Genomic DNA, 21,292 nt, shown 5'->3' with positions numbered 1-21,292 from the left:
TTTTTGGACCTCTGATTTTGGTTGGTTTAAAATTAAAATACAAAGGTAAATTGCACTTGTATAGGTCTCTTCCATACATTATATTTGATCTTCATACTAACCTTTTGAGGTATGTGTTAGTTCCCCATTTGTATACATGAAGAAATTGAAGATTGAATCATTTACTTGTACTGAAGTCACAGATTTAAAAATTTACTAGATTTTAAGTTTTTTGATCAGAGGATAAGACTTGAAAAACAGGATTTTCTTTCTAACGTGATGTCTTTAATTACTAAATATGCCACCATCTGTGACTTGGACCATGATTATAATGTCCTAACTGTAAGTCTATTTTTGCTCCTTTCTGATTCATTTTCTGCTTGGCAGCTCTTATAATAAAAACAGAGAAACAAGTAATCAAATTATATCATGCTACTTTCCAGCTTGAAATCCTTTGTGTTTATACTAATTCCAAACTCTTTACCAACCTTTGTAGTTCTCCCTTTATGTTCTGGCCCCAGACTAACATCCAGCCTCATCTAAGGGGACTCACTTTTTCACTCTGATTTTCTCTCAGTTTCTGGTACCTGTCTGACATTTTCTGCCTTGAGGTCTTTGAGCCTGTTAAATCCCTGAACTCATCTTCCCACCCTTAAAGTCCAGACTTTATGGGGGCGCCTGGGTGGCTCAGTCGGTTAAGCGTCTGACTTCAGCCCAGGTCATGATCTCACGGTTCGTGGGTTCAAGCCCCGTATCAGGCACTGTGCTGACAGCCAGATCAGAGCCTGGAGCCTGTTTCAGATTCTGTGTCTCCCTCTCTCTCTGACCCTCCACTGCTCATGCTGACTCTATCTCTCTCTCTCAAAAAAAAAAAAAAAAAAGAACCATTAAAAAACAAACAAACAGACTTTATGTACAGAATGATTAGGGAAGTGGGATCTAAACTCAAACTGATAGGTGAAATCCCAGCCCTCCTTACAATTTGAATGACTTTGGAAAAATTACAATGCCTGTTTTTTCATCTATAAAATGGGGATAAAAACATAACAATTATAATATGTAAGAATCAAATAAAATAATACCTAAAAAGCATGTAACAATTTCCTGTTATACTATAAGTGCCAGGTAAATTTTAGCTGCTAATGCTGTTTTCATCATTATTACTATTAGTATTACCACTGATGTCACTCTCTCAGTGTGACTTTCTATGACCATGCTATCTCAAGAAAAGGCACCCATTTATCTTTATTACAGCACCTTTTTTAAAAATTTGCATTAGTTTTTCCTTGTACCTATTTTTTACTTATTTACTTAATTATTTTCTGTCCTGCCACGACGATTAGAAGCAGGACCAGTATGTGTTGTTCCCTGTTGTCTTTTCAGCATTTAACAGTTTTTGACTGGATGAATAGATATAGTATCACCTTGAATCTTGAGATTATCAACCAAAGATACTCTTGCACTGTGGTCCTTCCATAAAGGGCACTCCATCACATGTCACCCTTTGCTTTGAATCTACTATACATAACTTTTCTCTGTTACTTTATGTTTAGAGAGTGGAAGTCTTTGCCCACTAGGGGATTGAGAGGGGTCTCTCAGAGAGTCCATAGGCCTCTCTTCAGATAATTCAAATCCTGATAAAAGGAGAAGAGAAGTGTTCAGACTTGCCCACATTTCATTTTGTCGGATTAGGAATTTGCTGTCTGCCAGGGTGGGGAAAGGAGTTCTAATTGTAGGCAGCAGAGACCTGACACTTTACCTCTCTGGGGAAGAGTTCTGGGCACCGCTGCCTTTCTTGGCACAACATCCCTCTGCTTTTCTTAATATAACACCCATGCCCAGTGTAAGCTGTTAATGTGAACTGAGCCAGCACTTCCTAGGAGGCATTAGGATTGGAGCTAACTGGATTTATCTTGCACAGTCAAGCATCAGCCAGCCACTGGCCAGCTGAACTGTTGGGATACTGCTGAGAATCCTGTCCATGTTTTCCCCGGTGATAAGTTCTGATAAATCTTCACACTAACTTTGGGGGACAGACTTGCCTGGTCATACCTGAATATGCCTTGTTTCCAGATGTTCTTGCCAGTACTTTTATGGACAATTTAACAGAAACTGGTGTGATAATCTTGTTATAGCACAGCATATGAACTGATCACTTAGCTTCAGCCATAGTAGCTTCCTCAGGGTTCTTGAAAGCACATTGCTGCCTCAGTCTTCATACTCACAGTTCCCTGGGTTTGGAATGCTCTTCCCACAGATATCCCCATAGTTTTCCCTATCACTTCATTCAGGTACTTTGAAATATATATTTTTTAGATCTTGGGCCTGTATATAATTCTTTCACGTGTGTTATAATAATCCCAGTTGTTTATGTATATCTCTTTTAATATATGTAAATTGTGACACATTTGTGTTAGAAAATGAGAGTTGAAAGAAATAACTTTCTGTAGTTTTATTTCATCTTCTATATAAGAAATTTTATTCCTTAGGTGTATTCAGGCTGCACTCCAGGTTTTCTACCTACTTGTGGAAGCCCATTCAGAATCCTTCTAGAACAGAATGAATTAAATTTCCTTTGAAATATTAGCAATGTAATGTTTATGTAAAAATTTATACCTATCTTTAGAGTGACAGCAAATTCTATGCTAAGGAAAATATATTTTATTAAAGCCACTTTTTTTTTCATATCTGCTATTTGAAAATTACTGGATTAGTTAGGTTCTATGTGGGTCTAACTGGGTTTATGATGCTCTTGCTCTTAGTTTATGTATTCTTGGGGGAAATAATGGTGATAATGATGATAGTAGGTAACAGTTATTGAGTGCTTACTTTGTGGCAGGCACCATTTTAAGAATTTTATTAAAGTGAGCCCATGAAGGCATGTTTCTTTTCACTTTCAGAATCTCAGAATCTGGGAGTGGTAAAGGATCCTGTTCAATAGTATGAACCCTGGAGGGAGCTTTTCTCTAATACTATTGACAGATATTCTTACAGGATCCCCATGGAGGTTTACAAAAAGGGTGGGGCCCCGAGCTACTGTCGGAGGAGCTCACATAGCCTAGAAGCAGCTGAAGCTGAAAGGTGAGGACCATCAGCAGTAGTAGGAGGTGTGGGAACGACTGGAACAGGAGCTGGAGGTGTTGCTGATGGCCAGCCTCTCTGAGGAAGCCCACAAGATGGTGTGAGAAGCTCACAGGAAGTAGTTGGCATCAGAAAAACTGCTGAAGGAGGTAGGGGGCAGGATCGACATGCTGCAGGTGGAGATTATAGCCTTGAAGACATCAGTCATCACATCCACATCCAGCTTATCCCAACCATGAGCCCTCCCTGCAGCTGCTGAACCCTACTAAGCCTGGGCCCCACAAGGGCCAGGAATACTAGCAGCAGCCTCTACCAAGTTGTGCTCCACTGTGAGACATGCCCTTTCCTTGGACGAAGAGGACAAGGAGATGGGTATCACCGTATCTGCAGAATTTGAGGCCTGGAGGGAGTTGCTTATCTTAGACAAGTCCTGTTCCTTCCTTGGAAGGATGTGGACCCTTGCCTGGACTTTATTATGCAAAATTTCTTGGTGCTGTTGTAAACTTCTCTAGAGGACAGCAAATGCTCACCATCTAGCCTGTTGCTTTGCAGATACTGCTGCAATAAGAGTGGACACAGTCAGGTTTGGCAGTGCCAGCTTATATGCACACACCTGCCAGTACCATACCTTGCTTTGTCACTTTGAGAGCCCCACCTACATCTCACCATCTTCTCTAGCCTGGATCACTGTAGTGTACAACTTTGTCACCTTCATCTGCTATGTCTAGCAAGATCTGTTGCAGAAGAATCTGAAGCCACTATTTTGGGACATCATAAAGCTATAAGAGGAGATGCAACTGGCCCAGTTCAGCTTCTTACTCTAGGAGGCCTGGAGCCAGATCTGCCTAGGAGGGACAAATGGCCAGGACCTAGAGGCAGCACTGAGCTGGTACCAAATATCTGTCTCAGAAAAGATGGAGAGAGAGATCTGTACATGAGAAGATGACCTGTGTTTCTTCCCTTTAGTGTTCTATACCAAACACCAAGGAGCCTTAAACACTTCCATTGGAGTGAGGTAGCTCCCTATATCCTGAGGCAGCTAACTCTATGAATATCTATCATTATTACACAAAACTTATTGTGCCTTATGCCCTTTGCCACTCCCTTGCTATTGTCTAATTCTTCTGCTATGTGATAGGCCATCACATGCTTGAAAATAGTAACATACCACTTGTGGGAAGGTCCTGGTGCTTCTGTGGCAACGTCAGCCTGCATGGAGTATTCCTGAATCAGTAATGGTAAAAGCAGTGTTTACTCTTCCCCAATAACTACATCTTTCCAGGTCTGCATGGAACTCGTTAAGGGTAGAGGCTCTTAATTTATCCATGATTTAATCCCCAGCATCTTGTGCTGGGTTATATAAATGAATGAAAGAGTGAATAAATACCAGTCTGGGTTTAATATGTTGGGTCCCAAGCTTACCTTGGAAAGGACCCTAGATTTAGAGAAGTGTAATATTGTATGTTGTTATCATCATTCTTCCTTTTACCTCTTTACTTCCGCCCCACCACAGTTGTGCTCTCTCTATTCTTAGAGCATTAAGCATTCAGTGACATTTGCAGAGAAAGGTAAAAGCTGTTTTATCTGACCATGGCCTTACTATCTTTGATGGGGAGAAATGAGGAAAACAGTCTGATCAATACCATGGCCAGAAGTCAGAGCTCAGAATAAGACTAGGGTGAAGGTAGCGCAGAGGGACGCTCCAGAGGAAATGATATGATAGCAGAGAACACTGGGGTGTTTGCCATACACTGTGGCAGGCATACCCAAGATATTTTATTCCTTGTGTTGAATATATTGAAAGAGAGATAACTAGGAGAATGAGAGGAGATATATTTTTGAATTGTGGTGGCAGATGACAAATTGAAGTCCTAATAACTAATTTTCAGATGTCATTTATTCATAGAATTTGTCAAGGACCATGGGGAATATAATAAATATTTCATAAGACTACATGTCATGCTACCTTAGCAAGACCTTAGTCTCCTTAAGCAAGGATACTGAGTTCATCTTTGTACTGCCAACATTTCTTTATGAAATTGTACATAATAGATGCTCAATAAGTGGTAAATTAAATAGAATAGGGGAATTGGTTCTAGATCTCAAAAAGTATATAATCTCTTAGAGAAACTGAGTATAATCATCTGGAAAGTTAAATAGGAATAAGAAAAAGTATATACCATGATCAAATGGGATTTATGCCAGGTATGTAATGCTGATTCAACACTTGAAAACCAATTGGTGTAATCCTCTTAACTTTTTGTAGTCTTAGCTTTAGTTAATAATCACAGTGTATTGTATTCATCATTAATCTTAATTAATCGTACATAATTATGTACCATAAAATGTAAGATATTAATAATTGAGGAAATTGGGTGAAGGGTGTGTGGAAACTCTGTATTATCTTCATAGTTTTTATGTAAATTTAAAACTGTTCTAAAATTAAATGTTAATTAAAAAAATGCACGGTTGGATGTGGTTAAGTGCATAGTAAACTGTAGACATACTAAGTATCTATATGAATTTAAAGAGGTACAATATTGTGAAGTGGTTAAGATTAGTAGCTAATCTTTGTATTAATAGCTAGAGTTCTAATTCTTGCCTGTGACTACCTGGCTAGATGACCTTGCGGATTATTTAAACTCTTCGGTAAAATGGGAATAACAAGATTTCTCTGATAGGGATGTTGAGGTTTGAACCAGAGAGCGAATGCAGAGTGCTCAATACAGTGCCTAACACATATTAGGTTTCTATGGATGGAAGAGAAATAAAGATTTCTTGGGGTAGGTAGGATTGAAGCCAGGTCCTGAAGAGTAGGTAGGATTTAGACAGGTGGGGGAAAAGGATATACAGTATATCATGAATTCTACTCTGACATTTAATTTGGTTTGTAACCTTTGACAAGTCTCTGAAACTCTCTGTGCCTAGTTTTCTTCTTCTTTTTTTTTTTTAAAAAAGGTTGTTGCAGTCACAGTACTTGGTTCATTGTTGGTGTTCAACAAATAACAGTTGCTCTTATCATAGATGTAGTTACTGCCACTGCTGTCATTATTGTCATTATCATCAAATTGTGGTAGGGGATGGACAAGAATTTGACTCTCTTGGAGCTGAGGTTTCAGCAAATGGAGGGAAACAAGATTGATATTTAGGGAAGGGATTGGTTACAAATATAAATAAAAGAAATATTAGAAAAATAGAAAACTTTGTTCATGGTTACAGGGATTTAAGCTGGCTACAACTAACGTCCAAGATGTAGGACTTTCTGCAGAATAAGTTTTATTTCACAAGAATATTCCGAAACAAATTAATACATACCAGATTATACTTTTTCAATGGCTTTTTTTCTTACCTTGTAAACAAAGCTTTCTTATTTTCTTCCTTTTTTTTAAAGAAGGACCCAACTTTGGGTGTTTTTATTGAAACCTGTGAAAAGAAACATGGGGAAAGGACCATACTCTCCACCTTGTCACTGTGACCACATACCTTTGGAATTAAATATTAAGTGTTTGATGTAGAGAACTGCAATAAAGCAGTAGAAATCCTATCTATAGTCCCCTCCACCCCCCATTTTTTGTCCTTTTTGTTTGGGTATTCATGTCACAATTAGTGATAATCATGTAGTTTCAGCTAGTAATTATGTGTTAATAAGCATTTTTTCATAATTATCTTTTCTCTCTTAGAACGATATCGCATCCAGAGTGAACAATTTGAAGATCTTTGGCTCATAACAAATGAGCTTATTATCCGCCTTCAAGAATATTTTGAAAAACAGGGAATCAAAGATTTTGCCTGTTCTTTTTCTGGATGTATGCCCCTTCAAGAATATTTTGAGTTGATTGATCATCATTTTGAGGTATGTATGATCATAACTCATACTATCTATAATTTTTCAATATATGGAAGAGAAAGAGATGCTACAGAGGAAAGAATTCTAGTATATACATTAGTTAATTGAGTGCTTCAAGTAGTTATTTTATCTGGATGATAGATTTTGTGTATCTGTTCCTGCCCTCTTCCCCACTTTGTGATCACTAGCAGACCTTAACAGAGTGGCTGCCCAGAGCTAAGCATGTGGTCTGGCTTCAGAACAAGCTGATTTAATTTTCCCACATGGAGACTTAAACTTTGACCCCAATAACCCAGTGTTAAAACTGTTTGAGCTTATCGGCAGCCATTTGGCTAACCAATTCTAGCAGACCATAAATGAGGTGTGATTATAAAGTAAAGTGATTTTTCCTTTTCTTTTTTAACAAGCACACCAGAACTTCTGCATCTAAATGAGGGTTAACCACATAAAATATTCTTCAGTATCTGGCACAATGGGCACTTAGTAAATGCTGAATGATTAAATGTTTAAACAAATGAGATCTGACAGTGAGTTTGTTGCCAGAATATTTTCATTTCTTCTTTGGAAGCCTTTCTTCAGAGCCTGTACTAGATTGTCCTGAGTATCATGATGGTCTAAAATCTTCATCCTTTGAAGATTGATTTGATATTTAGAAGTAGTCAAGAGTCATGTCCTGTGAATGAATTGGTTAATGACATTGTTTTAAAAATCTCATGTGTTAAAAAAAATTCCCCTGATTCAAATACTTATTTCCCTATAAATAGACTCTGTAGGTGATTAAAAAGACGGGATTTCAAAAGTATTTTCAGCATTATTTACAGAAGCATTCGTTCTCTAGAGCAACTACTTTTAAGGAATCAATAGGTTTTTGCATTTCAGTTTATAAACTATGATGTGTGAGTGTGTGTGTGTGTGTGTGACAGAGAGAGAGAATATGTCATGTCACTTGTTAGTCACATGAACATTCATTCTAGTTAATGTTCAGTCCCTTAGACATCCGAAGAACACTGACTTTAACCTATAAAGACTTCTTTTAGTATAGTGTGAACATAAAGGGGAAATTTCGGTGCATAGAATCCAACTACAAATAACATTTATCATTATCAAATAAATTGAACTTATTTCAGTTCTCTTTAATCTCTGCTGATAGTATTTTATAGGACAGTATGCTTTTGACCAAATCATGGCACCAAAACTTGACAGTTTGGGGAATATATTTAGGTATTTTTAAGGATTGAGAACCTTTGCAGTCCTCTAGGATTTATTTTATTTTGTTTAATTTAATTTATTTTTTAAAGATATATATATTTTAATAAATTTTTATTCATTTTTGAGAGACAGAGAGAGACAGAGCATGAATGGGGGAGGAGCAGAGAGGGAGGGAGACACAAAATCTAAAGCAGGCTCCAGGCTCTGAGCTGTCAGCAAATAGCCCGATGCAGGGCTTGAACCCACAAACTGTGAGATTATGACCTGAGCCAAAGTCGGACGCTTAACTGACTGAGCCAGCCAGGTGCCCCTAAAGATATATTTTAAAAATTCTTGCTTTACTGTGCAGAACTGAGATCTAGTGGTTTATGGAAGAGTCTACAAAAAGACTATATTAATTACATACTTATAGTATTAAAACAGAAAATATTAGATTCTGATTGGCTATAAGTTTGACAGCTTCCCCTCTTCTTTGTTGGCTAGTAAACCCCTAGAGTTTCCACATCAGGGGCATTTCCTTTCTGGGGAGAGATTTAGGGAACATGATGAACTACAGGCACTTTCATTTGTTATACAATTTAAGAGGAGCATCATTATACTTCCTTTCTCTGTGCCCCGTGTCTTTGCTTTTAAATATGATGTTAATCTTTGAATCAAGATGGCTTTTGGAATCCAAATGTCCCTTAGTATAAGCTCCATGAAGACAGGAATTTTTGTCTGTATTATTGATTGCTATAATTTCTAGCACTGAGAACAGTGCTTGGCTTTGGAATCAATAATATTTGTTAAATGTTGAAATTCTGACATACAAAAACATTTCAATCACTGATGTTTGGTTATACATTCAGTGGAATGATAACCTGGCTGATGTGTCAGTATTGAAAATGTCTTCTTTGGGGTGCCTGGGTGGCTCAATCAGTTAAACATCCGACCTCAGATCAGGTCATGATCTGTGGTTTGTGGGTTTGAGCCCTGCGACAGGCTCTGTGCTGACAGCTAGCTCAGAGCCTGGAGCCGGTTTTGGATTCTGTGTCTCCCTCTCTCTCTGACCCTCCCCTGCTCACGCTGTCTCTCTCAGAAATAAATAAAAAACATTAAAAAAAAGAAGAAAATGTCTTCTTAATTTTTTTGTGTGTTTCATGAATGTAATGAATAAAATATCATAGCTGGAAATTATACAATTAAAAAAGTGAATTATTGATAAATAATACTCTTTAAAAATTTAGTTATTTAAAAAATTATTATTTAACTTTTGGTAATGAAATTTTTTTTTTCTTCAAGAGAATGTCCTTTGCTTTATTTAGTTACTTAGTGCTTCTGAAATTGGGATCAAAAGACATTAATAAAATTCCAGGTTTTTTTAAATCATGTGTCTGGAGAATACATACACTTGCAAAGAAAGTATGGTTTGATATGAGAAATGTAAACTGTAATAGTTCGATTTATGAACATTTTGAAAATGCTCTTTATTTCAGGACTAGTTTATGATTGTTTTGTAAAGTGGAATTGGCAGTTCACATAATCTGACTTCATGGAGTGTTTTTCCTACCCTATCACACTGACTAGCTTTCTTTTATTCTTCTAATAATATTAAATTCAAAGGTTATTAGCAGAGTTATAGTAAAAAGAGTCTATTTCTGATTCTCCTCCTGCATTCAGTCTCTTTGGAAGTAACTTTCAGTGTTCAGTTTCTTGTGTATCTTTTTAGAACTATTCTATGCAGTCACAACTATATTAATGTACAGATTTCTTTTTTAAAAATACATGAATGGTAGCACATTATAATACTATTCTGTATTTTTTTGCTTTGTTTCATTCAATGCATCTTTGGATAACATTGCATATCAGTACTTAGTAGTCCTACAAAGTAGCTTTTTTATTATTTAACCTGTTACCTATTGATGAATATTTTGATTATTGTTAATATGTTACTATATATCTTAGTATAATACTATAACAAATAATTCTATAATGAAATAGCCTTGTATGTACATTACTTTTTGCGGGTATACCCCTAGGATAAATTCCTAGAAATGGGCTTGCTAGATCAAAGGCAATTATGTCTGAGAGCTATTTGTATTAGCTTTTCTATAAATTTTCCCCATTTTTTCTATTGGATTGATGCTCTCTTTCTTACTGATTTGATTTGGATTTTGGTCCTTTTCTCATTGGTTTTTAGATGCTTTCTAGCTTTTATGTGCTTGAGTTTTTGTCTGTGTGGTTATTGATTATTTTTGCAGCTTGCTATCTTGTCACTTACGATATTTTTTCCTTTTTTAACCATATAGAATTACATTTGTTTTAGTTACAAATTTATCAGAGGTGTTAGTATGTGTGTGTCTGGCTTTTGGCTTTTGACTTATAAGGGTCTTTCTCATGCCAAGATTATTTAAAAATTCTGATTTTCCAGTACTTTTATTGTGTATAAATTTATTCCAATTGATTTTGCTGTAAAGACTGGAGGAGAAATGCTTATTCTTTTTTCTCATGTATTTAATCAGTTATTACAGGACATTTGTAAAATAATCTGTATTTCCCCAGTGATACTGAGTCATCTGTACTGAGTTTCCATTTGATCTGTCCTACTCTCTTATGTATATATGATCTAAGTATCTATCTATTCATGTACCAAAGATTACAGTTTTAATTCTCTTAATTCTATAATATGTTTAAATTTCTGTCATTACTGTCTTTCATGCTTTAATTGGCATTGCCTGTCTTCTTGCTTTAAAAATGCTTTGTTGCACACATGTAACCTGAATTTAAGAAATTCTTTATTGTAGTTGCGGATAAATGGTGAAAAATTAGAAGAACTCTTATCTGAAAGAGCTGTACAATTTCGGGCCATTCAACGTCGACTATTAACAAGGTTCAAAGATAAAACACCTGCCCCCCTCCAACACCTGGACACCTTGCTAGATGGAACTTATAAGCAGGTAAGTATGATATCAATGATAATTTTTCACTACTGGATATAATTTTTTTCTTTCACTCGAGAGTCATGTACTAGAATAGCAACATAAGATATTTCTTCCCTATGTACTATGGAGCAATGAATAGCACACAAGCTTTAGAGTCAGAAAAACGTAGGTTTAAAGTCAAGCTTTGGGACTTTCGAACTATGTCATATTGAGTAAATTACATAGTATCCATCATTTTCCACATTTCACCTTCCAGAGTTATTGTGAAGATTTTTGATCACTTATGTGAAGCAGCCAGCACATTGCCAGGTATATAGTATGTGCTTGATAGATAGTAGGTGTTATGCGCAGCATTATTATTAGACAATTCTTGGTGCATTTCATAATTATCACCATAGTTCCTTAATTGTCCTACTGGCTAACACTTCTAGTATTATGTAAGTTGATATTTTGAAATGGAATTCTTAAACAACTCTTTGTTCTAGTTCAAAAAGACCTTTTACTTCTTTCTGATTCTTTTTTTCCATCTTGTTTACCCTTTGCATGGGTAGAGTGATCTCTCATTCTTATAGTATTATGTCACCAAAAGCTGTTCAAAATTATCACCTCTGGGTTGAAATCATAATTAAAAAAAATTTAGTTTTATGAGTAAGGCTGCTGCCAGTTCCACTATAACAAATTCAGCTTTGAATGACTACAAGTATCTTCTTATGTTTCTCTACAATATCACTAATCTGTTTCAAAATCAGTGTTGGTAGTATGAATATTCTGTTAATTTTTAATTGAATTTTTTATTGAGATAGTTATATATTTACTTGCAGTTATAACAAAAAATACAAATAAGTCTCATGTACCCTTTACCATTTTTCCTCTAGTGGTAATATTTTGCAAACCTATAATATATCACAACCAGGATATTGGCATTTCTAAAATCCATGGATTTTATTCAGAATTCCATAATTTTACTTGTACTACTTTGTAGGGGTGTATGTGTGTGTTTTAAGTTCTATACAGTTTTATCACAGGTTCATGTATCCACCACCACATTCAAGATATTGAACAGCTCCATCATCACAAAATTCTCTCATGTTGCCCTTTATTACCACCTCCTACCCTCACTGCTCTCCTCTGCCATATTCCGTTGATTTTGGAAGGACAAATCAGATTTTTTTTTTTCAGTTAGCTTCCCTAGAGAAAAGAAGAATAGTTTACTATGTAGACATCAATAAATTTTGATAAAACAGTTGTTTCTTGAAATGTTAATCGTTATGTGAAAATTAGAAGCAATTGAGGGGACAGTCAGTAGCAGCAGGAGGGTATAAGAAAGAACACTGGGCTTAGAGTGCAAAGACTCCAGTTCTGTGGCTTTTGGCAGTTCCCTGACTCTTTCAGATCTTCAGTTTCTTTCCATAAAATGGGGTAACTACCATGTTGTTACAAAGAATCCATTTGGTAATGCATGTGGAAATGCTTGGTAAATTGTTCTACAAATCATGCCGGCTAGTTTCCTTTGAGCTGTAGCCATTACGTGACTCCTGAGTCAGTAGGCTCGTAATGCTGCTCTTTCTGTTCCACACCTGTTTTCTTCCTTAGGAATACTTTTCATTTTGGTTTGTTTTTCATTTCCTTTCTTTTTTTCCTCCTCTTCCTTCCTGTCTCTTTGGTGACTTAATGTAACTCATTCTTAGGCCATATCTGCTGTGCTTGGGGCTAAAGATATGCTGACTCTTGTCTTTAATGATACTATATTTGTGGACACAGTGGCAGAGAGGTGTTTACAGGGATTTGATGAGGATACTTGATTTAATACTTACCCTATTTTCCATATAGCAAGACTTCCTTTGTCTTTTATATGTTTAAAGTGCTAGGCTTTTTTTGGTTTTGTTTTGGTTTTGTTGTTGTTGTTGTTACTTGTTTGTTTTTTCTTAGTCTCAAGGTTGGGTTTTTCCATGATTTGTAATATTGTAGACAAAATGATCAATACCGTGAGTTTTTCCTTGAAACTATAGTTTTAATTCATTTTAGATTAGATTAATTCATTTAATTCTTTTTAGATTAAAAAAATGATCAAGTTTTTGAAAGATATGAATACTGTAAGGAATTTGACTTAGTTTAATGTAACTTACTACTCAATTTTGTTATATATTCACATTAGATTATTGTGAAATATTGATTGTTCTCTGTTTTAACTCCCTTTAGTTAACTTCTAATGATGTAGTTAATACATGAATATAATTTCCCAAAGAAAAGGGTAAGATAGTACACAGTGCTAAATTCTTTATCATGGCCCTGTACCATCTTCTCAAAAATGTAATCACTGTTATGTTTTTGTGTCTTTCTATACCTTTTTTTTTAATATTCAGAAATGAAGTACTATTTTGTGAGGCTAAAATAATCCGTAAATAGCATCATGCTATATGTATACTTCTCTTTTTTCTTTTAACAGTATGTACTGGAACTCTTTCTATATTAACGTATAGACCTACTTCTCTATGTGTTATGTAGTATATAGATATTCTGTAGTATGGACAAACTACCATTTATTACAGAACAGATCTTAATAGTAGTTATAATGTTGAGTCTAACAATGAGAAAAAAATCTTTTTTTAGACAACTCTACCATGACCAAACAGGGATATGACATGATTCACTATCACATCCCTTCTGTATCTAGTGTAGATTTTTCTTATCTTTATACTTTGCCTGGATAGGGGGCATCATCTAATTGGCAGATTAGCCAAACCCATGAAATAATGAGCCTTGTTAGAGTGTGATCTTACTTGCCAAAAAATGACTATCAGTATATTTTTAATGTGTTTTCCTGGGGCGCCTGGGTGGTTCAGTCAGTTGAGTATCTGACTTTGGCTCAGGTCGTGATCTCTTAGTTCGTGAATTCAAGCCCCCACATCTGGCTTGTTGCTGTCATCGTGTCAGCACAGAGCCTGCTTTGGATCCTCTGCCCCTTCTCTGCTTGCACTCTCTTTCTCTTAAAATAAAATAGAATTAAATAGAATAAAATAAAATAAATAAAAAAATAAAATAAAGATTTTCCTAATATAGCAGTTTAAAATTAGATCTGTTACGTATATAGAATCCTTGTTTTCTCATGTAAAGGGAGCATTTAATTTTTTTGTTAGTCCTTCTGTGGATCTTAGTGCCACTTTAATTTGATCAGGGTCAGTAAGAGAAGCACTCTGAGACTTCCAGTGAAAGATTTACATTTTATCCCACTTGTCATCATGTATCTGGAAGATGCTATATTGTCAGCATTTAATGAATGATGATCATTGGCTTATGTGAAAATAGAAACAGAAGCCAGTATNTTTTATGTTTTATTTATTTTTGAGAGAGATAGATAGAGACAGCGTGAGCAGGGGAGGGTCAGAGAGAAAGGGAGACATAGAATCTGAAGCAGGCTCCAGGCTCTGAACAGCTGTCAGCACAGAGCCCGACTTGGGGCTCAAACCCACGAACCATGAGATCATGACCTGAAGTCGGACACTTAACCAACTAAGCCACCCAGGCGCCCCAGGATGATACATTTCTTGTCACTTTATAGATACTTAATAAATATTTGCTCTGTGAATGAATTCTTTAATGCCACTAACTAAGATAATTGTTGAAACTATGTTTTTGATAAGGGCAGCACTACAAAGAACAGATTGGTAGAGAATTCTTTGAGTTCAGGCTCAGGAACTATTGGCATGGTTTATTCTAAAATCCCCAAAAGCCACTAAAGGAAACTCTCTTCCGTCTTCCTAAATAATTTAGTTGGAGGATTCAGTAAACTGTTCTAAGTTGGAAGGTTTTATAGCTGTAAATTCTTGACTGAGAAAATATTTTCTGTTCTTGTCTGTATGTGTGTGTGTGTGTGTGTGTGTGTGTGTGTGTGTGTGTGAGAGAGAGAGAGAGAGAGAGAGAGAGAGTCTGTGTGTGCCAAAGTAAATTTGAAAGAATTATCATTGAAATATCTCTATGCAGGTAGAACATTGTTGAGATTGAATCCTATCGTATTCTAAGTAGCGTAAGAATTAATTGGGCTCTTTCAGTATTAATGTATGTCCAGAAGCATGAGAAGTTTGATTCTTTTCATGTCCTATTTACATAATTGTTGAGTTCTTGGAAGTTCTTAGAGTTCTTGCCTCTTGGAAGGCAATTTTTTTTCACATCCTTTGGCTAGGATAGGATATAGAAATACAGAACTAGAGGAAGTTTGGGGGGCTTATGGGTACTAGGTGATCTGGGAACTGCTATAGTTTCTAATAAAATTCTGAGAACAAACTGAAAGTGAAGACCGAGGTCCTTCAGTGATTGACTTTGATGAGTTGGCTATAATACGGATTGGTTTGTATAGATACTCATTTATGTAAACAGTTTATCAGGTACAAAAGCAGATAAGGCCATTGCAAGCAGTATAAAATCTGTGCCCTTAGTGTTTAGCAGAAAGTCCAGGTATCACTAGCTTGCACAGTGAGCCTGTGAAGTGCCTCTAATCTTTGACCTGAAGTTTAGGTGACTTTGATTCTGGCCCACAGAGCCCATAAGAGAAAGCCACTGCTTCTAAGGTTGCAGAAAGACATCCAGCATTGTTTCCTTTAAATACATGCTAATAAATGCTCTAAGGTTTAAAGTGGCATATCTGATGTATCCTTGTGAAATGATTAAGAACTATATGTCTAGAATTAGCTTGCTTATGTTCCAATTTTGTTTCTGACCCTAGCCAAATTACTTGAACAGACAGAGAAAACAAAACTATTCCTAAGCCTCAGTTTTCCCACCTGTAGAATGCTGCCTCTTTCATGGGGTTGTTATGAAGATTGAAATATATAAACATATAAATTGCTTAGAATAGTGCATGGTACAGAATAAGCTCTCAATAAATGGTAACTACAACTCTGGGGGACTATTCTTCATTTTTATTTCACTAATAAGTTATGCCATCTCAAAAATGGCACTATTAATTTTTCAGACAAAAGAGGTTATAATAATACCTCATCTTTCTGAAACTCTGCTATCGGGCAGCCTCATGAATCTAGACCTGAGCTAAGAACCGGGAAGATCCTGTGTCCTTAGGGGCATTCTCACACTCCTTTGGGTGTTTGGTTCCAAAGTGGGTACCAGAAGGGGAGGGGCATCAGGATTATGAAGTCAAGTGGCTGTCTTTCCTGAATCCCTGGTTTCATTTGATGTATCCCAAGAAGGAAAATAAAAAAAACATTTCACTCACACACACGCACACACACATGCACACACACCTGTGTATGTATTTACACTTACATTTTGCTTTGCAGAAATGTACCAAATTGTAGTTCCATAAGCAGTATATGAAAATTTCTGTTTTCTAGGTATTTTTTTGATCTTTACAATTTTTGACTAAAAAGAGAATTTGATTATTGTTTTATCTTTCTTTGCTAACTAGTGAGGTTGAATATTTTTAAAATGTTAATGGGCCATTTGTATTTTTTCTAGTAATTTACATATGTAAGTTTTCTCTTCAATAGTCTATCAGGTAGTTCAGCTTTTTCTTGTTACTTTATGTATATTAGAAGTGGCAATCTTTTATCATACTTTTGTCATGCATAAAAAATACACATATAAGGGTTGTAATCTCTCTTCATGTATAAAAAAAGTTTTACCAATTTTTCATTTGTCTTTTATTTTTATTTATAATGTATTTTTTGACATATAAAATTTAAGAAACATTTACATAGTAAAATTTATTCATCTTTTTCCTTTAGGTTTCTCTGCCTAAGAAAGCCTTTTCCATGTCAAGAGTACATGATTATCAACATATAATTTATTCTAGCATTTTTATGCTATCATTCTTTATATATACTTGTAAAATCCATCTGGAATGTATTATACAATTTAGTGGGAATCTAATCTCCCTGCCAAAAATGGTGAGCGAGTTGTCTCAGCCCCTGTTTATTACATAATCCATTTTTTCTCCTGCTGAGCTAAAGTACTACCTGTATCATTTAATGATTTTGCTGTATAGCAAACCACCCCACACCTTAGTGACTTAAAACAGGAGTAATTCATTGTTGGTCACATGGGCAGTTCTGTTGATCTTTGCCGTCCTTGGTTGTTCTCCACTGGGCTCAGTCATGTGTCCATCAGATGGTGGCTCAGCTGGAGACTGGATGGCCTGGGATGTACTTACTCACATATTTGGCATTCGGCTCACAGTTAGATGGGATCTTTGTGCCACATGTCTGTCCTGGCGCAACAGGCTGGTCTGGGTTTATTCACGTGGTGGCTACAGGTCCCAGTGTACAAGCACTCTTCAAGTCTCTGCCTGTGCCATGCCTCTAATTCCTGATAGGTTTTGTCCAACCCAGATCACAGAGGAGGAAGTAGACTCTCACTCCATATTGCACTAGTGGAGAATTGTGGGCATTTTTATAATCTACCCTAGTTTGTTTTTCTTAAGAAACACTAAATTAGCAAAATGTTTTAGAAGACACTTTTTTTTTTATTTCCGTAACTCTTTGACTTAGATTTTCTATACTTTTGACTTCCAAACCTAAATTTTTATTGTCATTACGGTATTATTTATTCAGAATCAGTTTCGGTCTATGAACTCTGAAGATAATTTATAATTAATTAGGTTGTCAACAGTTGTTAAAAGCAGACACAGCATCTGTGCTGTTTTCAGATTAGTGAGACTGCTTGAGTACTCACCTGTATACTTAGTTATGGTCAATTGTTTGGGGGTGGGATCTGTTATCCACCTGTCCAGGGTGGGTTTCGTGGGCATGCAGCCTGCACAGGCACACACAGCCCTTGTTTGGTTTAAAGCTCTGTGGTCACCACCTTCAAATTCTTAATGCTTTTCCCCTCTATTTTCCTTTTGCTCTGGGCCCCTCAAATAATATAGATGGTCCTGGCCCTGTCAGGATACTAATTTCTGATGAGTGGAGTAAGATAACTCGGAGTTCAAATATAGAACGGAGTTCAAAGACAGAACAGCTTTATGACCACCACTCCAAAGCCAACTCTAAGTTTCCTCAAAGTTGAAGAAAAGGGATGCAGTGACCATCAGTAAGAGCAACTCTGGGGGCAGCTCAAGGGTTTCTTTCTGGGAAAGGCATCTTGGTTAACTTATGATGAATGATAAGACTTATCTGAGTTAGGAGTATCATTCGACAGTTAGTTGTCTCTGGGCATGTTGTGAGTACCAGCCTCTTTTTAGACTTCCGGCAGTTGGGTCACTGGCTCCAAGATGTGCCATCAATGAGTTTTGGTGCACCAAGGGGTCAGCCAATTCATTTTTCTCCTGTTTTCAACTGCAAGTCATTTCCTTATGCTGTATTTTTGATTGGATAGGAACCCCACAAGCCGTATTTCCACATTAGCATTTTATTCTTACCTTTCCTGTGTAGTATCTACCTTCCGTCATATCACACTCCATTGAGGGCATCTACCAGGCATTCTTTCCTGAGGTCAGCCTATAGCTGAAGCAAGGAGAGGAGACTGGAGCTGTCACTTTGGGAAAAGCATGTTGTGATCCTTACAACCTCCAGTGAATGAGGATTTTCCAGTTGCCCACTACAATTTCAATAATTTTTTCTAGAATTTGGAAAAAAAAAGTCTTGCTTTTTGAAAAAGGTTTCTCTTTTTCTTCTGGATTTAGAGACATAATGTTGGAAGAAAGTAACCATGTCAAGAATTTTGTTTTGTGAACTCTTAGAAACCTAGATTTCCTCATTTGTACAATCAGAATACTGCCTATCAAACTAAATATATTTTGGGGGGACTTAAGAAAGGAAGTACGGGGAGAGAAGGGGAATTCATGTTTACTGAGCATCTGTTGAGACTGAGGTAAATTTCATTTATTACTTCATTTAATAATCATAGTCATTTTGTGAAGGTGGCATTATTGTTCCTAGTAAGGGATCCTAAGTATGGATAAAGAGCTTGAGATTCTGAGCAAGGTTAAGCAACTTGCTCAGTGTTACACAGAAATTAAGTCATCTATTCCGAAGTCCATGCTCTAGTATGTTATGTGGCATGTTTAATCATTTCCATGTGGACGTAGGCATCCTAGGGTTTCTTTTGTAAAACCACAGTAAGACTGAAGAAAAAGGAGATTCATACAAATTATTTGCACATATTCATATTATATATATTCATAGTATATATTCACTATCATCCAATATTCATTGGGTATACACCTACCAGAAAGGGAGCAAAATCTTCTGGAGAGTTTCCCAAAGTTATATATTCCATCTGAAACTTCAGTATCAGAGGAAGAGGTAACCTTGTTAATTTGTTAACTTATACTGAAGTTCGATTTCTTTGCTGTCTACTTCTAATGATTATTGCCTTTTGTAGAAACACTTTAGGAAATAAGTTCCCTTTCATGTTATAAAAATTTTTTGTACATTTGTTAGTCAAAGCAGGACTGATTGGTTGAATTGAAATCGGCGAGATTTGGCTTGTGCTTTGATGCTTTTATGTGTACTACGTTTTTCCCCCTCCCACTTGAACACTAACCCTCTGTTGTAGCAGGGGGAAAGTGTTTACTAATCTAAAAGTTTGTTTCAAATGACATATGTGTGATGTAATGACTGATAGTCATTAGTGTTCTAGAAAGGCACTTGGCTAATTTTTCTCTTCTGCAAAACAGAGGTTGTATTAGGCATAATTTTAAACAGAGATCCTGTGGTTTGGAGTTTGCTCTTTGTTACTTTTTCTGTACTTAAAACTTCCTTCCACTTTGTTTATTTGTATTATATTGATGTTAAAAATCATTTTAAGTCACGCAGAAGTCTAAGGGTTTTTTGGTCCGTGACTTTCTAAATGAGTGTGATTTTGGCTGATAACACAAAGGAGTATGTGATGAAACATTCGGGCCTACTTTCCTCTTTGCCATTGGCAAGTAAAAACAATATGCTGATAGACTGAGAAGGAGGTATCAGGGATACAGTGATGTTGCTGCATTTGTTTTCTTTTGTAACTACTTAAGAGGTAAGAAAAAGTTCTTTCTCTTATGAAGGGGGTAGGATAAACAAGTGAGGAAGGGACACAGAAATTTATAGTCATATGTTTGAGGATAAATGGAAGTGGTAAATTATAAAATGGGGTTTGTATGTTTTTACCCCATAATTCTACTCTTGGCTATTTACCTAAGAAAATAGTTCACAAAGGAAAAACATATATCCATCAGTTTGGTCATTTATAACATGAATCACTATAAACCAGCTTTTCCATGGTTAGAAAATGACTTGGTTTATTTTAGTGCTACCATTTGATATGACCTCTTTTCATATCATTATTTCATTTCATTATTTAAAAAACTAGAGTAATATAAACATTTAAAATAATTGAAAAAAGCAGATTAGTATGTAGTAATCTTCAAATAATGAAATCGAAGTATCTATAGTAGGTGAGTGTGCAAAGAAAGATTTGGAAGGAATATAAAATATTGAAAATGGTGTGCATTTGTTTTAGATGATTTTAAATTCTTAAGCAATTTCCTTTAATATTCTGATCACAATTTAATAAGCATGAAAATAATTTTTCACAATATGTGAATGTACTTAACACTATTGAACTATATACCTAAAAAAGGATGATACATTTTATGTTCCTTGTATTTTACCACAACTTTTAAAAATAAAAGCTTTTTAAAAAATAAGATGTGATCACAAACTCCTGGTCTTCATTGGTATTTTTTGAAGGAAGTATTTTCTCTCCCCTGTATACCCTATAAACCCATTTCTCTATTTTCTGAATGTGTAGAACTTCGGATTATTGTTCTGTACATAAGTTAGTTTATTCCTGTTCACTCAAAAGGGAGCAATTAGATAACCGAATGGTATGCTTGAATGAATACATGAATAAGGGTGAGGGTTGTCTTATTCTGTCTGACTCTAACCTCACTAGTCCCTCAGTGAGAGTAGAGAAGTGTACAAAAAGCTCTTCTAAAATTATGTAAATTTTTATTCATCTAGGTCAGAGTGTAATCTAGAATACAATCTCGAGAGTGTGTTTGTTATAAGTTTATCACTAATGTATTTAGTATATATGTGTGGCTAAAAAGCCTACTCCAACAAAAATATACTTCAAGTCACCAATACAAGCCATGTATGTAATTTTAAGTTTTCTTGCAGGCACATTTAAAAAAGCAAGATGAGAGGCACCTGGGTGGCTCAGTCGATTAAGTGTCTGACTTCGGCGCAGGTCATGATCTCACAGTTTGTGGGTTCGAGCCTCACGTCGGGCTCTGTGCTGACAGCCAGCTCAGAGC

The 21,292-nt window shown here is 36.0% G+C and overlaps 1 protein-coding gene across 2 annotated transcripts in view; it reads left to right on the top strand.

Annotated features, from left to right (window-relative positions):
* The window catches only part of BBS9 (Bardet-Biedl syndrome 9), a 450,363-nt gene that overhangs the window by 238,725 nt on the left and 190,346 nt on the right, over nucleotides 1-21,292 (top strand). For both annotated transcript variants that reach the window (XM_077775407.1, XM_077775408.1), the window contains exons 18-19: nucleotides 6,741-6,913; nucleotides 10,900-11,052. In XM_077775407.1, the coding sequence (XP_077631533.1) occupies nucleotides 6,741-6,913; nucleotides 10,900-11,052 (326 nt within the window). The remainder of the gene's footprint in view (nucleotides 1-6,740; nucleotides 6,914-10,899; nucleotides 11,053-21,292) is intronic.

Source organism: Crocuta crocuta, unplaced genomic scaffold (genome assembly GCF_008692635.1).
Source record: "Crocuta crocuta isolate KB4526 unplaced genomic scaffold, BGI_CrCroc_1.0 scaffold197, whole genome shotgun sequence".
Classification (NCBI taxonomy): Eukaryota; Metazoa; Chordata; class Mammalia; order Carnivora; family Hyaenidae; genus Crocuta; species Crocuta crocuta.
The sequence above is the reverse complement of the archived record's forward strand: the minus strand, read 5'-3'. Positions and strand labels throughout refer to the sequence as shown.